At 35.8% G+C, this 18034-nt stretch overlaps 1 protein-coding gene across 1 annotated transcript in view; it reads right to left on the bottom strand.

The window, feature by feature from the left end:
* LOC120625969 (DNA N6-methyl adenine demethylase-like) overlaps positions 1–17825 on the bottom strand; it is a 31825-nt gene extending 14000 nt beyond the window's left edge. The window contains exons 1-2 of the mRNA XM_039893250.1: positions 17700–17825; positions 1495–3384 (exon numbers count right to left, since the gene is read on the bottom strand). Of these exons, the coding sequence (XP_039749184.1) occupies positions 1495–2634 (1140 nt within the window). The 5' untranslated portion in view covers positions 2635–3384; positions 17700–17825. The remainder of the gene's footprint in view (positions 1–1494; positions 3385–17699) is intronic.
* Between the last annotated feature and the right edge of the window lie 209 nt (positions 17826–18034).

Raw genomic sequence — 18034 nt, forward strand, 5'->3', positions numbered from 1 at the left:
AAAACTGCAAATTCTATATCACTTGTTTTTATTTTACAAACTATCCCAAACGTAGGCCTTTGGAATAAGTCTGTTAAGTTTTATTTTTCTCTAACGTTACAGTGTTACGATACTGGAAAACGGCTTTAGGATTGCAAATCTTGTACAAGGGTACAGTCAGTCAATTTAAGACAACGAAATGGACGTTGAACCGTTAAAGTATGAATTTGATAGCGGAATCAATACGGCGTGACCAATCTTTTACTTCGGGGTGATGATTGTCCCGATAATGCCAGCAGGAATGACATCGGTTTGTCTGATAGTAGTATTACATTAGATATTATTTTATGCGTACTTAATTGCATTCACATTCAATTGTGTTACACTAACAGCACAAAGCTATATCTATAATTGCTATTATTCTAACCCATATCGGAAATTTGTTTCTTTGTCGCATAAAATCGAATATTGGTTTGCCATTATAGTATGGGTAATAACGAAACTCCATAGATGTCTTGCCAATAATTTGTTGTGAAAAAACCCTTTGAAATTTTAAGATAAGTAGGTAAGTACTGAGTAGTTACAACGTACTCATGAACAGAGTTAAAAAGAATAGATGGGATAAAGAAGATACAATAAATATTAACTTCACTTAAAGTAAAATACCTAAGCACTTTTTTAACTGGAGTGTTAATAGGCTTTGCAGAACTGCCGCCTAATTGCATTAGCCCTTAAATTTGAACGGAGCTCATAAAATTTTCTAAGCAGAACACGCGTAAATCGCCCCGGCTTTAATTTGTGTTTTAAACGGGAGAGGAAGTTAATTTATTGAAGGAGCAAGAGAATCGGCTAACTATTAAATTTATAGCCATGAAGACAGAGAGTTCGGCCATTTCGAAACTCGGGACCGAATAAAAACTGCTCCTCGAATAATAAAAGGTGGAATTACTGGGAAAGTTTCTCTTTTTCGAAGTCCCCCGAATATGTTCTCTCGCCGCCGACTTGTCGGATGAAATTCAGAGAATTCCCATATCTCTCGGTGAATATTCGCTATTCGCAATTCCCGAGCGTCTTGTTTACGCAATTCGCGGAAAGAGAGATTGGTTGTCCCGACTGATTTTATGATGTGCGTTTAAATCTGTTCTATTATTAGATTTACGCTATACAGTTTGTTTCGAGATGATTCATGTTTTATTGATTTTGTATAGATTCCGATTTACATGGTAATATAATGTATCAGAATACGAAATCATTGGAAACATATAAACGAAGACAAAAACAACTTTTAACTTGTAATTCGATGAAAGAGTAAATTCAGATTACCGGATATAAAATCGTGTCATCTACGCTATCAAAGCAGCAAATATGCCATTGTTTTAATTCTCCAGTTGAAACAAAACTATTTATAAGCTTAGGTACGATCAATATTGATTCCCACAGCGGGATGTGCTCATGACACGATTCAATTTTAAACATGGCTTTATGATACTGATTACGGAATAATGTGACACTCACCTGTTTTTCACTGGAAATGTCGTCTAGCTCCATCGGTCCAGTGGCCATGGGCAGCGCGCCGTGCATCGGAGACTTAAACCCAGCAGTCGACGACACGGCTGCGACCTGGCCACTACTCTCCGACCCTACTTCCATATTGGATCCATCAGACTCCGAACTATTTGCACGCATTTTCCGTCGCTCCTTTTTCCGGAAATCTGACCGGGTCGGCGATGATGCACTACCGAACCCGTTGCTTTTCTTATCATACCCATTGTCGATCAACATGTGATTTTGGAAATTGGGGTGATGTAATCCATTCGGCGTATATTTGTCTTGCAAAGCCTTCACGTCAAAAGGCTCGTTTTTTAACACGTGAACTACTGTCGGACTTTGTATATTCTGTATTAAACTTCCGTTTTGGTGAAGCAACGTCCCATTTTGATGTAGGATGCCATTTTGTGTGGGGAATGCGTTTATTGTCGCGATATTTGGCTGGTACAGCTGTATATGCCGGTCATCTATGTAAGCCTGGCCGGCTGGTGCTAGTTCTCTCGCTTGTAAGGGCGCTGGAACTATGGGATAACTTCGTGCGTTTACTGCGGTTAAAGTATGGAATGTTGTTGCGTTTACTGGTGACAGAGTCGTCAAAGTTGTTGACAATGGTGTCACTTGGGCTAATGTGGTTAGGTGGGCTGGAGACGATGGCGTGAGTTGCGTGAGCTGGGTTAAGTGACTAGGGCTCGCGCTGGGTGTGGGGCTGCTCGTGACAGGTACTGGCGTCACACTCGGCAGCCCCGTTTCAGGTATGACTGTGGTTTCTGGAAATGTTTGGAACTGGCTCTGAAAGGACGGTAGCTTGTTCGGTATGGGCTGTAGCGTGATCGACTGATACTCGAGGGGAGATGAGAACCCAGCCCTCAGTATTGCATCCTTGGAGTTGACCGTGATAGGCATGGATTCCCACGGGCGGTACTGCGGCTGGCTGGCGATCACGGAGACCGTGTCGCCGGTGCGCTCGTAGTACTCCCAGGCCGGGTCGAGCAGGCGCGCGTCGGCCGTGAGGATGCGCTGCTCGTTTTCCATATCGCCCACGAACGTGGAGAAGGGCGGCAAATGCGGATTATCCGCGCCCGCCTCGCTCCCGAGCGCTTCGCTCATGACGTGTTGCCTCGACGCAACTTCATCGCGTCTCTTACTCACTGTTATCCTTAACAAATATAAGCTCTACTAAGTCTATTTACGTTGTACTGAACACTCGGAACTCAACTGGAACTTGATAATTTGTACTCTTTGAACTGGTTTCGTTTGTCCGCGTTATACTAAATAGCACTTACGTTACGATTATACGGCACACCGGTTGACACTACACTAATCACAATATCTTCGATTTGTCACTATGAAATAAATAATGTAAAAAGTACTTAACAACAGGCGATTAACTTAGTCTTAAATTCTACAGTTTATAAAAATCTTTGGCTGACTTTTTTTTAGAAAATGCTCGAGGAATTGGTTCGTTTTTTTTTTTGTTTTTAATCGTTAACTATCAATAAAATATTTTGTGCAGTCGTTAAACGATTTATGTTATTTTGGAACGTTAAAATACTGGTCGTTGATAGATACTTTTTAAATTTTTTTCTTTTCTTCAAGGCTTCTTTTTTTATTGTAAATACCGATCGATTCAGACTTAAATTAATTTGTACTGTTTGGGAGTTAGCGTATACTATTTGCGTAAAGTTAATCGTTAAAAAGGTTTTAAAAAATAGTGCTTATATTAAATTTTTGAAACGAAAGATATGACTGGAGGCTTTGGTTTGAGGCTTTTGTGGCTTTTGGTTAATTTTGTTCAATAGTAGTAGCTTGTGGCGGTGGGGGAGGCTGGCCGGTGTTATCCGTGCGGCCTGCACCAATCTGTGGACAAACAAAATCATTTTACTAAGGTATCCCAACTTAACAGGCCAAATGAGAGAAGGTTACAGAGCATTGACTTACTACGCTGTCCCAATGGCTCTTGGCGAGACAATAATATCGTAAGCAACTAAATTAAGAGCAAGGAAACATCGTATCTTTTATTAATATATAGCTAAGGAGTTTGTTTGAGTGTTTACTTAAACGCGATGATCACAGAACCACTGGTCCCGTTTAAAAAATGATTTTAGTGTTCGATAGTCCATTTATCAGGGTATTTTTTTTCATGATAAAATCATGTATGTTAAAGTTGTTCCCCTTTAAAAGTTCTAAATGTAAATCCGCAACAGTATATGTTTATTTTTTTATGTTTATAGACGAGCGCTTGACTGCAATCACACGTAATGGTATGGTAAGCGACGATGCAGCCTAAGGTGGAGCGCGCTTGCCTAGAAGTTGTCTATTCACTCTTGATTTGAAGGTAGGTACTCATATTGTAGGCACTGGGGAAAATAGAAGCTGGAAGGTCATTCCAGATGGGATGTCGATATATCTTTTGACCTAAAGGCGAAAAAATTCACGAGGGACCGATAGTAAACTAATAAAATGGTAACAAAAGATTGATGAAATATCAAAGATATAAACCTATAGAAAACTATTTACGTTTGATAATAATCTTAGGCACTCTAACTATAATCATTCCTCAGAGAGTAAACTGGAGTAATATAGGGGTGAATAATAGTAAAGTATGGCAACACTTCGATATATTTATAACGTGCGACTATGCGCATGCGTGTGCAGTGTTTTGGAGCGTGCTCGAATCGATGGCGCGAACAGTGAAGGATGACGCACGTTAAGTTTGCGATAGTTTGTAGGGTAATTGAGATATCTAAGTATTTCAATAACAGACTACAAAAAAGGATGAGGTTCTGTATTCTACTGCTTACATTTTTTTTTCGATTTCTATGTCATTCTTGAGCGATAAAGATTTATTTTTAAAAGGGCATGAACTCGACGTTATCTCATTGTCTGATCTCATAGAAATCGACGAAAATCCGCAAGAAATTATTGTGTTTTTTAAAGTCAGTTTATTTTTTGACTACTTAAAATAATGGCACGTCTTCACTAGGCATTTGTGTATAGTAGTTACATATATAATAATTTGTGTAAAATAAATAATACCTACATTCAATGGATTATTGTTAATGTTTGATTATATTTATAATCCGTGACATCTAGAACAATTTGTGTGGTGTATTTTGTATAATTTTTTGTTCCCAACACCACACATATCTTCGTATACGCTCTTTAGATACTTTATTATCCTATATTATCTTAAAGTTTTGATGTCAGAACAACGAGTACTTAGAGACCGTATTTAAGAAGATCTTTGTAATGTTGTGTAAAAAATGTATGACAGGTTTTTCTGGATGTCCCCACCGTTCAGCTTGTTCACTGACTGACTTTGAGCCTTTTTATGAGACTCAGTTATCTATCACGTTAGATTATTAGTTTATCACTAGACATTAAATACTCTACTTATTATATATATATTTCCATTATTCTACTTCCACAGCCAAATTTTTAAAAGAATAATCAAAAAGGTTTTGTGCAACGAAATTAACTCGTGTTCAGAATAAAAGAATTAAGGTTACTTATAGAAATGGAAAGTTTATTAATATATTTATGGAACATGTCAATAACAGTACGGTTAAAAATACTCAGGCGTATCGGCGAAAACGCGGTTTTAAATTTAATCTAACAAAAATAGTCCACTCTCGAAATAGTTTATCCGAAATAGTGTGTGGCACTAGCGTACCCTTCTAATAATAGTTTGTTTACAACTCACCACGTGACGACGCAGATAGTTTGGGAATTGGTTGCATAGAGCTAGGTTTTTTTATGAAAAATATTTTATTACGTATTTTTGTTATGCTATGACTTACTTTTTCGTACAAAGTAACCGTAACGATATCAGCGCGAAAAATAAATGAATTGATATTTTTTTTACAATTGAAATTATGGGAGCACAATTAAAATACAAATTATTATCTTTGTAAAAGTTTTCGCGCTATACAATAATTTTGTAGGTATTTTTATACATTACCTATAGGCATCAACCCATTATATGGGTTGATATGATGATATCAACCCATTACCGGAGTACAGAAAGGAGTTAAGGCTGTAGTCCACCATGCTGGCCCAGTGCGGATTGGTGGACTCCACCCGCCTTTTGAGAACATTATTGAGAACTCTCAGGCATGCAAGTCATCTCACGATGTTTTCCTTCACCGTTGAAGCAAATAATATTTTAATTGTTTAAAACGCACATAACTTAGGAAAGTTAAGAGGCTGGAACTAAAAGTGAAGCCGAAATCCTACCCATTGGGCTATACCACCGCTTCATATCACACCTATAGTAATTAAATGAAAAATTATTAATCAAATGAGCGCCATTTAAGGCTTGTGTTAATACGTATTCTGCTAATAGTGCGAGATCATAGTGTTAAGTACATTCGTTATCTTATCGTTATCAAAATTTACAAGCATTCCGAACGACTTGGTCCAAGAAGATGCAAATATCACAATGTCACTCAACACATTCTGATATTCCGAATGAATAACACATTAAAAGAAATAAGTACCTACATAATATATTCTTTGCCCATAAAAAATACCTATTCCATAAAAGCCAAAAGGAATTATTCCGGCATTGCGTCATCAAGCTTCACAAGTACGATCAAAATGTCCCGACTAGTAATCACAAGGCGAAACTCTTTGTAGATGCGTGCAAAGAGCGTTCCTCGAAAAAAAAAAAGATTAAAAAGCTCAGTCGGAACGGAACGCAACTTGAGGCTGAAGTGTGAGTGCGTTATTATTCGGCGATGTGCGCTTGTGTGCGCTACGATTCGTCTGTTGTTTGTATGTGTGGGTGAAAGGATGCAGTGTGTGCGTGGAACGCGATTGTATCTGGGTCTCGGTTGTCAAGGGCAACCGTACAACCGCTGCAGCGAAAGCGTTGCGCTTTCAACTTTGCGCTGTAATTATACGGTGTATTTTTAGCATCGGATGTTGTCGCTTTTTTGTCCTGGCGCATTCTGGCGCGCTGCATGTTTAGATGACGTTCGGAAATCCTTGAATCTTGAAAACTGAACTTGAAGTTCACTCGTTATTTTTCATGTTTTCGCTTTTGCGACGCCGTTCGGAATGTAGGCGTTAATGCAGTGCCCCATTGTTTCACGAGCGTTATGCTGAAAGACTATTTAGCTTGCATCCTTAAATAGGTAGGGAATGGGGATACCAAGTGATTGTTCTCCGACTTTTTATAAACAGAAAGTTGATGGATGTTTATCCGCAATTTAATAACTATGTAAAATAATACCAGTACTCTTTCTTCTTCTTCTTAAAGTGCCATTTTCTTTCGAAGGCCGGCGATCATTAAGGCAACTTCTCTTCGAAAACCGTGGCACCGATCAAGAAAGATTGCTTTTTCCAAAAAAAATTGCATAGGTAAAATATAAACGTATCATGCAGCTCAAATAGATACGGATTAAGCTTTTACGGAGATCTTCAGTTTTCAATTGTTATTGTCATTTTGTTTGTACATGGCCAGAAACCTTAGGTTATTCATGATCAATGGTAAAGATAAGCATTGAGCTGAGGGGATTGCCGTTTGGATAAAAATCAAAATTCAAATGACAAAATAACATGGAAACCTCCGTGCCAAACCATCTACGTGCATATGAAGTTATAGTTTAACATATAACTATCTATCGTGTTAACTCGTGACATATTAACCGAAACGTTACGTAATTTAACACAATATAATATCTCTATGATCCCGCGCCGTGCATTCAGGATTGTATCCCAGAGATTTCCCGCAAAAAACGTTCAAACCAGTTTTGTATCCCCGTGAAGCTGTTTTAGCGGGACAGTAAACGGAGTTTATCTCATCTTATTGTTCTTGCGAAGATATGTATTGTCACCTTATTGTACACCACTGAGAGGTTAAAAAGATTTTACAATACTTATACCTAAATAGGCTTAGTTAAGTAGTCACAGTTAAATCCTGTATTTAATAACTGCTTGGGGAAAAATAAAATCTACTGCTAAATACTAGTCAGATTAAAATTATTGTCTTGTTATTTAATATGTTAAGACACGTAAAGTTAAAAATAAGTTTAAGTTATCAAATCAAAGCCAGAAGTGGGACATTGATGGGCTGAGCATGATAAGGTGCAAAAGAAATGCCCTACAGCGAGTGTGAATGACCAAGTGTGGCGACGGTTCCGATCAATCATTAGCAAAAAGATAATTTAATAGTTAGTACGTGAACTAAGCATGTATAGTGTTTATATGGCCCCTAGGTACTGTAGATGGAATATAAAAGAAATACAAAAAAAATGATTATTTTTTTGTATTGGAAAAAAATTATGAAAATTTATAAAAGGTTTTACTCGTAAAATAATAGCAACGTCGGTACGCTTACTTACGGCGCAAATCTAACTATAGTTTTTACGTTGTAGCATGGTGCGGATGACAGGTCAGCAGACGTAAGTTAGTTACAATAATAACCAATAATCAAGTTGTCTAGTACCTAATAGGTCTCTCTCTAGAATCATTAATCGATATTCACTAATTCTATCTTGAGTGAAGAGATGATAGTTTATGGGTACGACTTTGGGGAGACCTTTCGATACAAAACCATAACTCTCTGTGCTATGTATGTTCGAAATTAGATCAATTTATACATTACTTATTGACGGTGAAGGAAAAATGTCCTGGGGAAAACTGCGTAACTGAATCAAAATCAAAAATAATTTATTTTTTAGATGTAGTAGTAGGTACTACCTACACCTGTATCAGAAGACTGAATGTAGTTTCTTAATAATTTTCTCAAAGCTGTGTGTACCTACTCTACCAGTGTGCCGTGTTAACCTTCTCATTCTGGGAGGAGAACCGTGTAGTGGGCTTATGTAATGGGTTGATAACGATGATAATCTCTAGTGATATCAAACTTGCACTTGTTACCAACACCATGCCACAGAAAAAACCTCCACAAAACAAAAATTAAATAAAAAAAATGTTTATTAGTAAAATTTGGTGTTTAAGAAGTATACTATTTCGAACGATAGCGACGCGGTGCGACGGCGGTGTCAATTCAATCAATTGCGATCGTTTCATGTGGCAGAAAAAAAATCAAATATGTATTTAAACATGATTAGAAGAATTTACTGTAGATTGAATAGATTAAAAGGACTGTCAATGTTCAACGATAAAAAAAAGTCATCGCGTATTATACTGTATGAATTTATTTATATCCAAATTAATTGTCATGTTATGAGTCTATTTGATCAAGTTCCTACAGCACTACCGGCTGTTATAAAGTTATAAAGTAACACATCCGGCGCCTGCGCACGCCGCACAATACCTGCACCGGAAACCGATATCTCCGTTACATTGATCATTTTACTGATAAGTAGTGATAAGTATATTATAGCTGGTAGGTATTAATAGGTCCCTATCGATCATTCCAACCAAGTATGTTTTTCTAAACTTTAAGTATAATATTAATAAACGTGGCATATCATTGGAATGGTCATATCATCTAAAATGTGCTGTGAGGCGATGGGTGACAAGACACTGCATAAATTTACCGACATTATGCCAAGGTTTTTGTAAATCCATTTGAGTTTTAACACTTTTTCCTATCACTATTCCATTATGTTTTAGTCAGAATAAGGAACATTAAAAAATCTATATAATTTGTGAAAAGAAGAATGTAGTAAATATCTACTTTTATAAGCTCTTTTTAAATATAAACAACTAAATTACAAGAACTTTAAAGAAAACAAACCAACAGCATTTTTTTTTTAATTGCTAACATCAATGTAGCTTAGTCAAAAAGTATTAAAGCTGGATCAGAGCACAATAATTTTTAAAGTAGATTTTTAAGATAGGTCCTTAATCAAATCTTAACATTTAACTGTAGGTATGGAATCTACTTTCTTGAATTCTTAATTGTTAAAGAGACTCTATTAAGTTATAATTCCATCACATATAACAATGTTACGATGTTAATTTTTTTTTTCTTTGTTACTTCAACCTCAATATTCAGCTCTACCACTGAACCAATTTGCATGAAATTTAACACAAAAATATCCAAACAACCTAAATTAAGACCTTATATACCTTTTAGATACCTTTTTTTATTAAATACCGAAACAAACGTGGACACAAAACTGAAAAATGTAACATAACTAATTCGATATCAAATATGACAAAGTTCCAAAAGTAAAGCTAAAGCAAGAAAAATATTGATGCTAATAAAAAATGCGAGTAAACGTGAACAGATATAAACTGCAAACAGATGTCCCAGACGGTCACAGAACTTCCAGATTTATATCATACCTATACCTACAGTAATGACGTCGGACTACAAATTTAAATTGTATAAAACTCACAAAACCAAAGAAGCTAAAGAAAGAGGATTAATAGAAACTTATTCCGCGAAGCTCCCTGTTGACTTTTAACCTTGTCCTGCTTTTACCGGTATATTACATACAGCCAAGTGGATATAACATAAATATCTTTGTATGACTGATTCCTTTCCAGCTGAAATAACGTGATGCCCAAACGGTTGTAAAATGATTAGGCACCCCAATTTTATAGATTTTCTTAAAGAAACAGTAAGGCAATGCAATAATATCTGATGGTGACATATGATTCAGGCTCAGTGAAGCTTTTGCCTCGAATATACCCTCTTGATTTGAATGCTAAAGTGTGATGGTAAAGAAAACGAAACCTGAAAGGGTATTTTACATCTCTGCTGTCCAAAAACGAGAAAGAAAGCGTTTCGTCTATGAAATGTAAACTACGTAACCGTGCAGATATTTAAGCAACCAAGCAGGTCGATGATAAAAAGGCAAGGGACTCGAGACTCGATCAAATTGTTTTTTTCAATTCTTGTTATTGTAATAATTTTCTATTTTCTCTCAACGCCTATAAACGGAGCAAGGGCTTGCAAGGAACACATCCTACAACATTGGTAGGCATAGGCGTTAAACCTCACGTGCCTGTAATCACAACGTCAACCACACCATTCTCACTAGAACACATAAATACTGCTTGGCGGCACAAATAAGCGTGACGGTAGTACTTCCCAAAAAAGTGTACAAGCTCTGTCACAAAAATCACGCTATCGTGCATTTATGCTTCAAAAATTAAAGTGTTTTTTAGTTGCCGATGAATTTAAATCAGTGTAGACATATTTAAAGAAGTTATGGAGTTGATGTCTATACAATCTCTAAAAACCCAGATAATACCTTAAGAAAATAGGCATCGAATTGAGAACCTCTTTTTTGTAGTCCTTTTTTCGGCTTCGGCAAATCGGCTTGAAACAAAAGAATGATAAAGCGACATTACAATGATAAGACGTATCCCGATATAGAGTTACCGACCCATCCCATTCAAGCTCTCGAATCGGCTTCAATTCTATAGAGGCGCAGATGTGGCGTTTTTTTCAACAATCTTTCCCACACTACAGCTTTTTCTGCCTTAATACCTCACCACAATATAATCTTCATTGATGCAATACGGAACACACGAATTACAACCTTACGGCTGGAGCTATAAAAATGTTAATGTAAAGCCTGAACAGCATAAGTAAATCTGTCGATATAGTTTTGTGAGGATTTTTTGTGTTATACGTCTTTCTCCAACGTCGGATGCGACATAGGAAATTGTGTGTTTTTTGTACTGTACCTATGAGACTAAATTGTTATGGAGGAAGTCACACATGTATTGAGTGTGTATGATTTAGTATTGTTTCCTCTTGAAATATAAGATTGGGTTTGGTTAGTTAAGGTAAAGATTAAAACGAAACCGACTTAAAGTTTTTGGAACAAAGCGGCTTGATAGGTATTATCTGGTGGAAATCGTCACCTAACGAAAAATCGTTATGCGACCACCTCAGGATGAAAAAGCAACCGTATCTTAATGTCATAGAGTTGTAAGTAGAAAAACAAATACTTTGTTGTTACAGGCTTCAAAACATTAATTTAAGATCTTTTATTTTGCTATTTAATAACCATTTATACATGTTACACCGTACAATCTACAGATTCCAGCCGTAAATTGATGAAACATCGTTTTCTTATATCTGTATGCAAATTATAACTAATAGCAGCATTTAATATATACAACAAAATTGCTTATAATAAATTGCAATAGAAATTAAAGGATTTGTATAACTAATTTATTTCCTGAAAGAGTTCCCCCGACCTTTATGCTCCGATTAAAACTATTCTGTTTTTAAAATTTATGTTAGTGTAGATGGCTTTGGCTGACCGCACCTCCATACAAAAGTTATTAACAAATCACTGTTATATTAATTATCCTAAATCCTAACTTATCTTATAAAAGTTTTTAATATATCGCATTATTGTTAGAATAAATGACTCGCTGAAAATATGATTGATTGAATGCTTAGTCAGGGCGTGACGGAAGGACGGACAAAGACACAAACCCAGTAGTTATTGTGTGAAATATAAAGTCTTAACTTATGTATAATAAGTGCTAATGTAAATTTGTTTGTTATGCAGAAAAAGGATAACTTAGAGAAAACACTTCTGTTCCCGAAGGATGGGATTTTGTTTTTAAATAAATAAAATTAACGTTACATTAGCTTACAACTTATACAATAAAAAGCTCCAATCCTCAATCCGATGCATCAAGATACGTCATGACACTTTAATGTGAAAAACTGCTGAATTTAGCGATCGCATCGAAACAAAAGAAGTTATTGAATGAACAGAAATAGAAATCACGATTTGCGGTACAATGAGAGTGGCGACCGAACGTTCACCGGCGAGACTTCTAAATAAAATATCCTTCACTACAAAACTTTGTCCGTACCGATGTTTGAACGAGCAACCGAGTATAACGTAAACGGAGGTTCAGACATGGCGACTGAATATGATTTTGGCGAATTCAGAAATGAATGACTATAATTGTTATCAATTCTTTTGCAATATAATTTTTTCTTAAGTTGTTTTTGTAAATAGTTTCATGTCGAACACCTGTTGTTAGAAATTGAATTATACATTCAATATGTCTTTTACTTCTTAAAAATATTTGGAATGTTTACAATCTAGTAGTTACTACTTACTACTGATTTATTTAATTTACTCGCAAGGGTTGCAATAAAGCCAATATCACACACAATCGATCAGTGTTAAAGATTATTCTTTAGTTTTCGTTAATTAAAAAGCCATTAAGTCCTTATAAAGTTGTAAATGCTCAATTTTATTGATTATAATATAAGGACAAACCTTGCGATCATCTGTACCTCATCTTTAGGACTTTCAATTGACTTCCCTTGATGTAAAAAAACAATCTCATATTATGAAATAAATGGCTAAAATACATTTTTAATACTTGAATTGCTTTTTTCATATTTACTTGCTTTGATATAAGTATTACAATAAGAGTAAAATTTACAGTGAATTGAAAACTTCGACAAAATTACAACTAAAATATTATATGCTACAAACGTATTTTCCGTGTTTGATATCATAACGTTGAACACGTTGCACTTTAAAATAAGTTTTTAATATGCGTTCGTGTTTATTCGTTATATCTAAACCGAGCTCTATAGAAAAGCGAAAGCCCTTAGTTTGCTAAGGAGCAATAAGATGGGGATTATCCTTAAGAAAATATGAATCAACTTAATATATTACTTCTACGAATAATAATCGGGATTTGGAGACCGAAGTCATTCCTCCTTAAACGTTTAGCTACGTGTTGGTTGTAATGTTATATTTTTATTCCAAGAAAGAAAGCTAGAGAAGTAAACACAACACAAACAAACACATTTATTACAGCGAGGTTACTATACAATTGATGAATTTTTTAATGACAAGGTTGCTTGGAAGCATCCGGCTCCGCTTTCAGCTCTCACAAGATAGAAAAATGAATGTTAAAATGCAAAATGTAAATTGTTGATGTTGGAAAAGAGCAACTGCTGAGTTTCTTGCCGGCTTCTTCTCGGTAGAATCTGCCTTCCGAACCGGTGGTAGAATCACTACAAACAGACAGACTTGACGTTTCAAAAGTGCTTATATTAGGCCTACTTGAAATAAATGAATTTTGAATTTGAATTTGAAACGGGGTGTCATTTTTATATTTTTCCGGTGTTTTTACCCCAAAAAAGTGAAACCCAAAAAAATTTATTGATGATTATATGTTATTAAACAATAAAAAAAAATCGTTCTATATATACGACTAGATATAACGATGGTTATAATGATAGTTTAGAAATATTTAAAATGCATATACTAATTTCGGAACAGACAGGATTTGAAACTGCGATTCTCGGGCAATCGCGGCCTGTGCGCTTTACGACTTTCATTCCATTTTGTATGATTTTCATAATTCATTGTTGTTGTTTAGATTTTATATTTCCTTCTATTGTAGGTAAAAGCACTATAATAAAAATTATTCTCTATTTAGGACAGCGAATGGAAAAAAAAACTCGGCTCGGGCAAGTCGGTGTGTCATAAACCCTTATAAAAGTTCCCTTATTCAATTATATTGGATTGCCCATATTACATCGAATTTTTACATATCGCCATAATCATCATCATGTCAATCTATGCACGATCACAACAGAACATTTTAGGCCTTTTTTGGCCATATTGCATGCTCATGTGCCGCTTGCATCCAGTGGCCCCGTAACGTTTGATGTCGTTGTGTTGTTTAAAAGGTTAGGGTATACCAACTACAATTATTGCTTAAAAATCTACAGCATCAGAATTAATGCCATTTTAAAGGTTTTTATTCAAAAGCATCTGAATCAACCGAATAAAAAACATCATCAGTGAATCGGCCAAAAATGACGCAAATATTGAAAAATATATGAAATGATGTACTAAAGAACATATTTAAAAGAGCCACTGCATTGAGAATCCTAGACTGATTAAATTTGTATTTACTTTTATGTAAACAGCCCTATTTGAACAGAGAAAATTGGGTATAGTACTTTGTATTTAAAATCACGTAAATAAGAACTGAATTAAGAATCGTCGGTCACAAATATGAATGAACTATTCTGTAATCAGTCTTATTTGAACAAAGAAAATTTGTGACAGTACTTTTCTTTTTAAAAACACATTAATAAAAGAACCGAATTGATCGGTCGAAAATATGTATGACTGTCTCCGTAAATAGTCCTATTTGATGAATGAAAATATGTTTCAATTCGAAATGAAAATCATCGGTCGCAAACATTTAATGAACGTCTCTACAATGCAGTCATAATATATATAAATAAATGTCTCTGTAAACAATTCTTTTGTTTCCAAAATCACACGAATAAAAAGAACTCAATTATTGTGAACTTGTGACTTCAAATATGTATTATGTTTCTTTAAACAGTCCTATTTCAACTCCGTCGGACATTTAAACGTATGTCTACGTAAACATGGAACATATGCAGAAAAATTGAAGACCTTTTAATAATTCTAGGTTCCATAATTTTTACAGTGAAAACTGCGTGGTCCTCGCGTTTCATGATCACACACTCGCACACAAATCACAACCAAGCATGCCATCAGAAAGTAGAACAAGGAAATATAAAGAGGAAGCTTGTTGCACAATCCTCTGCTGACGAGGCGCGGGCTGGGCGGCGGACGGCGCGGGGCGGGGCAAAATTGGCCAATTTGTTTATTTGTTTTCATTGGCCGCGCTGAACTTGACTGCCATTATCGCATTCACGGGAGGAAGGCGTAATATTTATTAGATTATTCCGTGGGACCGTCCGTTCTTCGTGATATAAACGATTCAATCCAGAACTGAGTATACAGGCCATTTGTGAACGTATTGTGTTACACACATCTTTGATGTCATACCTACTTATGGTCACTCAGATTAAGATACATTTTAACAATAAACTACCAGTTGATATCTAGGAGATGTCTCTGAAAAAGTTCAAAGTTTGTGTTAAACGTAAGCTTATGGAAAAGTCCTAGAACTAGACTACATTTATTATCGTTGACGTAGTCACGATAATAAATGCTTGGGTGTAAATTATTGCTCTAACCAGGTTGCTTCTTAAATACTTTTAAGTGACAATGTGTGATGGTGATAACAAAAAGACAACCGGCTAAGTTTGGTGTGGGCTTCTTGACCAGGGCGCGTTTGGTACCCTTGTAGCTTTAGTTTTAAGTTGAAAGAATTTAGTTATCGCCATCAACTCACTTCTATGTTATATTTTACATGTAATGTACGCATCAAAAGTGCCTTATATGTGCCTATTTAAATAAACAAAATATTTGACTTTGACTTTGATACTTTATATTACTATATATTACTATATTTTATTATAGTTCTTTATTGAAGTTACGATGTTATAATCTGGAGGACGCGACGGGACGAAAACGCTACCTACGTATTACGATATTGTTTCATTAATTTGATTATTTATTAGAACCGTCATATATTCGTGAACAGTTTTAATAATAAAATACAGACACATGTTTTGCTCGGAAACATAAAATAACGAAGACTTTTTATTTACCTATGAGATTATGTGTTTAACATTTTGTTTTTTGTCGAAGTGGAATCTCACCATTTACTTTTCAGATACATATTAGACACTTAATAATAATTATTTTTTTATGTTTTCAGATCTCTAAATATCATAGAATCCCCCTTGATATCATTGCTCAAACCAATATTATTTTAATATTTATAACGTTTTGTTCCATTACTGTAGTCCTTAATTTTAGGATTTTAAGGTCTTACAAATAAACTATAATTTGAAAGTAATACTGATTTATACGATGGTAGTAAACCCTGATAGGTAAGTGTTCAAACTGTTCACTAAATTATGTATCTATAATAAATATTTGGATGGAATTCTCCAAATATGACAAAATATGACATAAATTTATGGAGTGTAATAACAAAGAAAGGAGCTAATCTAAAGTATTAACAACTACGTATTATCAAATATAACCGTCAGACACCTAAATGAAGAAGTATCATCTCCATCTAAATCTAAATAAAAATATCTAAATAAAAATAATAAAAGCGTAGGTATATTTTGGGCCACGATGTACTATATGCAGAAAGAAGCATAAAATCACAAAATGTAAAAAATATTAGAAAATCATTTACAATAACAATTACAAAATAGATAGAAAGTAAACAAATTGTATTACAAAAACTTTACTTACCCTCGTGGATAGAAACAAATGTAAGCAATAAACAAAAAATTATACACACCCATAAGAAAACATGAAGATGGGCAAGACTAATATCGCTAACATGCAAAAGATATCCCACAGGAGTAGAACGTGAAACTTGGTTCATAATTCAAAAAGTTTACCTTTTGAAGTTAATAGGCGGCCAAAAATAACTTTACTATAAGCATCACATAATGCCTGGATCGCACTCAACATTTTGCATTGGTAGATGGAGCCCAAACATTATTTTAAGTATAACCACTTCGAATTTAGTAACTTACACAGGTCGGTATAGTGGGACTTTAAAAAAAGTGGGCCAGACAAAATCTAATAACTTCAAATGTTTTATGTCCACCTTCGGATTTTATTTGATTTTTATCCGTCTGTCAGAAGGCGTGGATTGTGTCATTGGAGGATAAATAGAGAAAAGGTAAAATCTAAGAAATAAAAATCGTGATGATGAATCTTTAAAGTAATAAAGGTATTGTTATGTCTGTTAAAAAGATGGTCGATTGCAAGAATGATGCCATTATATTATGTCACAAGTACAGTGAATAACTTCGACTAGCTTCGAAGCTCACTTTATTAGAATGTTTTAATAATTACAAACTAAATTACGGGAATCATGCGCAGTAACAACGACATGCGGATGCGTCATCGCATCAATTCGCCACCCAGCCCGTGTTCCTGCACCGGCAGACACTGTGTCATCAAAACTTTTGACAAACTTTATTCCGTTCACTTAAAACTTACGTTTCCCTTTCAAAACTACATTGAAAAGACTCCACAAGTTTTAAAGACAGTAAAACTGATCCATCAGAATGACACTGAACATAATATTGTGTGTAATTTCAAAATAAAACTTTTACAGTCTGTCTGCCTGCCGTAGCAGGAAAACGGGGATCGATTCGCGAAAGCTGCACAACGAAAGCACCGGCGGAAGCACGCGAGCCGGCGAAGCTCGCTTCACGCTCGACTGCCATCGTCGTACCTAATTCACAAAAAACAAACCAGAAGCTTCCACAACTTTATAAACTACACTTCCACTCGCACAAACTTTACTCGCGGTACCTTCTCCGGTCGCTTGATCCATCCGCCTCCTTTTTTTCTTCGTCTCGCGGCTCAGAAATACAGAGCGGCCCGAAGGACGCGCGCGAAAAATAAACAAAAAGGGATGCGTTCGCGATCGCGTTAGTAGTGCGCGTGGTGGGGACGCGAGGTGGCGCGCGTGCACTCGCGGCGGGGGTCGGCGGCGGACTGGCGCGCGGCCGGCGACGCAGCTGCCGCTGCGGCCAATGGCGGCCGGTCACGTGACGCGGCCCCGCTTGTTTACAAATAATAATAATAGGGCCGGGCCGGTGGCGCCTCTACAGCGGCCGGGCGGCTACGCGCTCGCTACGAAGCGT

The sequence above is a fragment of the Pararge aegeria genome, chromosome 8, assembly GCF_905163445.1.
Source record: "Pararge aegeria chromosome 8, ilParAegt1.1, whole genome shotgun sequence".
Classification (NCBI taxonomy): Eukaryota; Metazoa; Arthropoda; class Insecta; order Lepidoptera; family Nymphalidae; genus Pararge; species Pararge aegeria.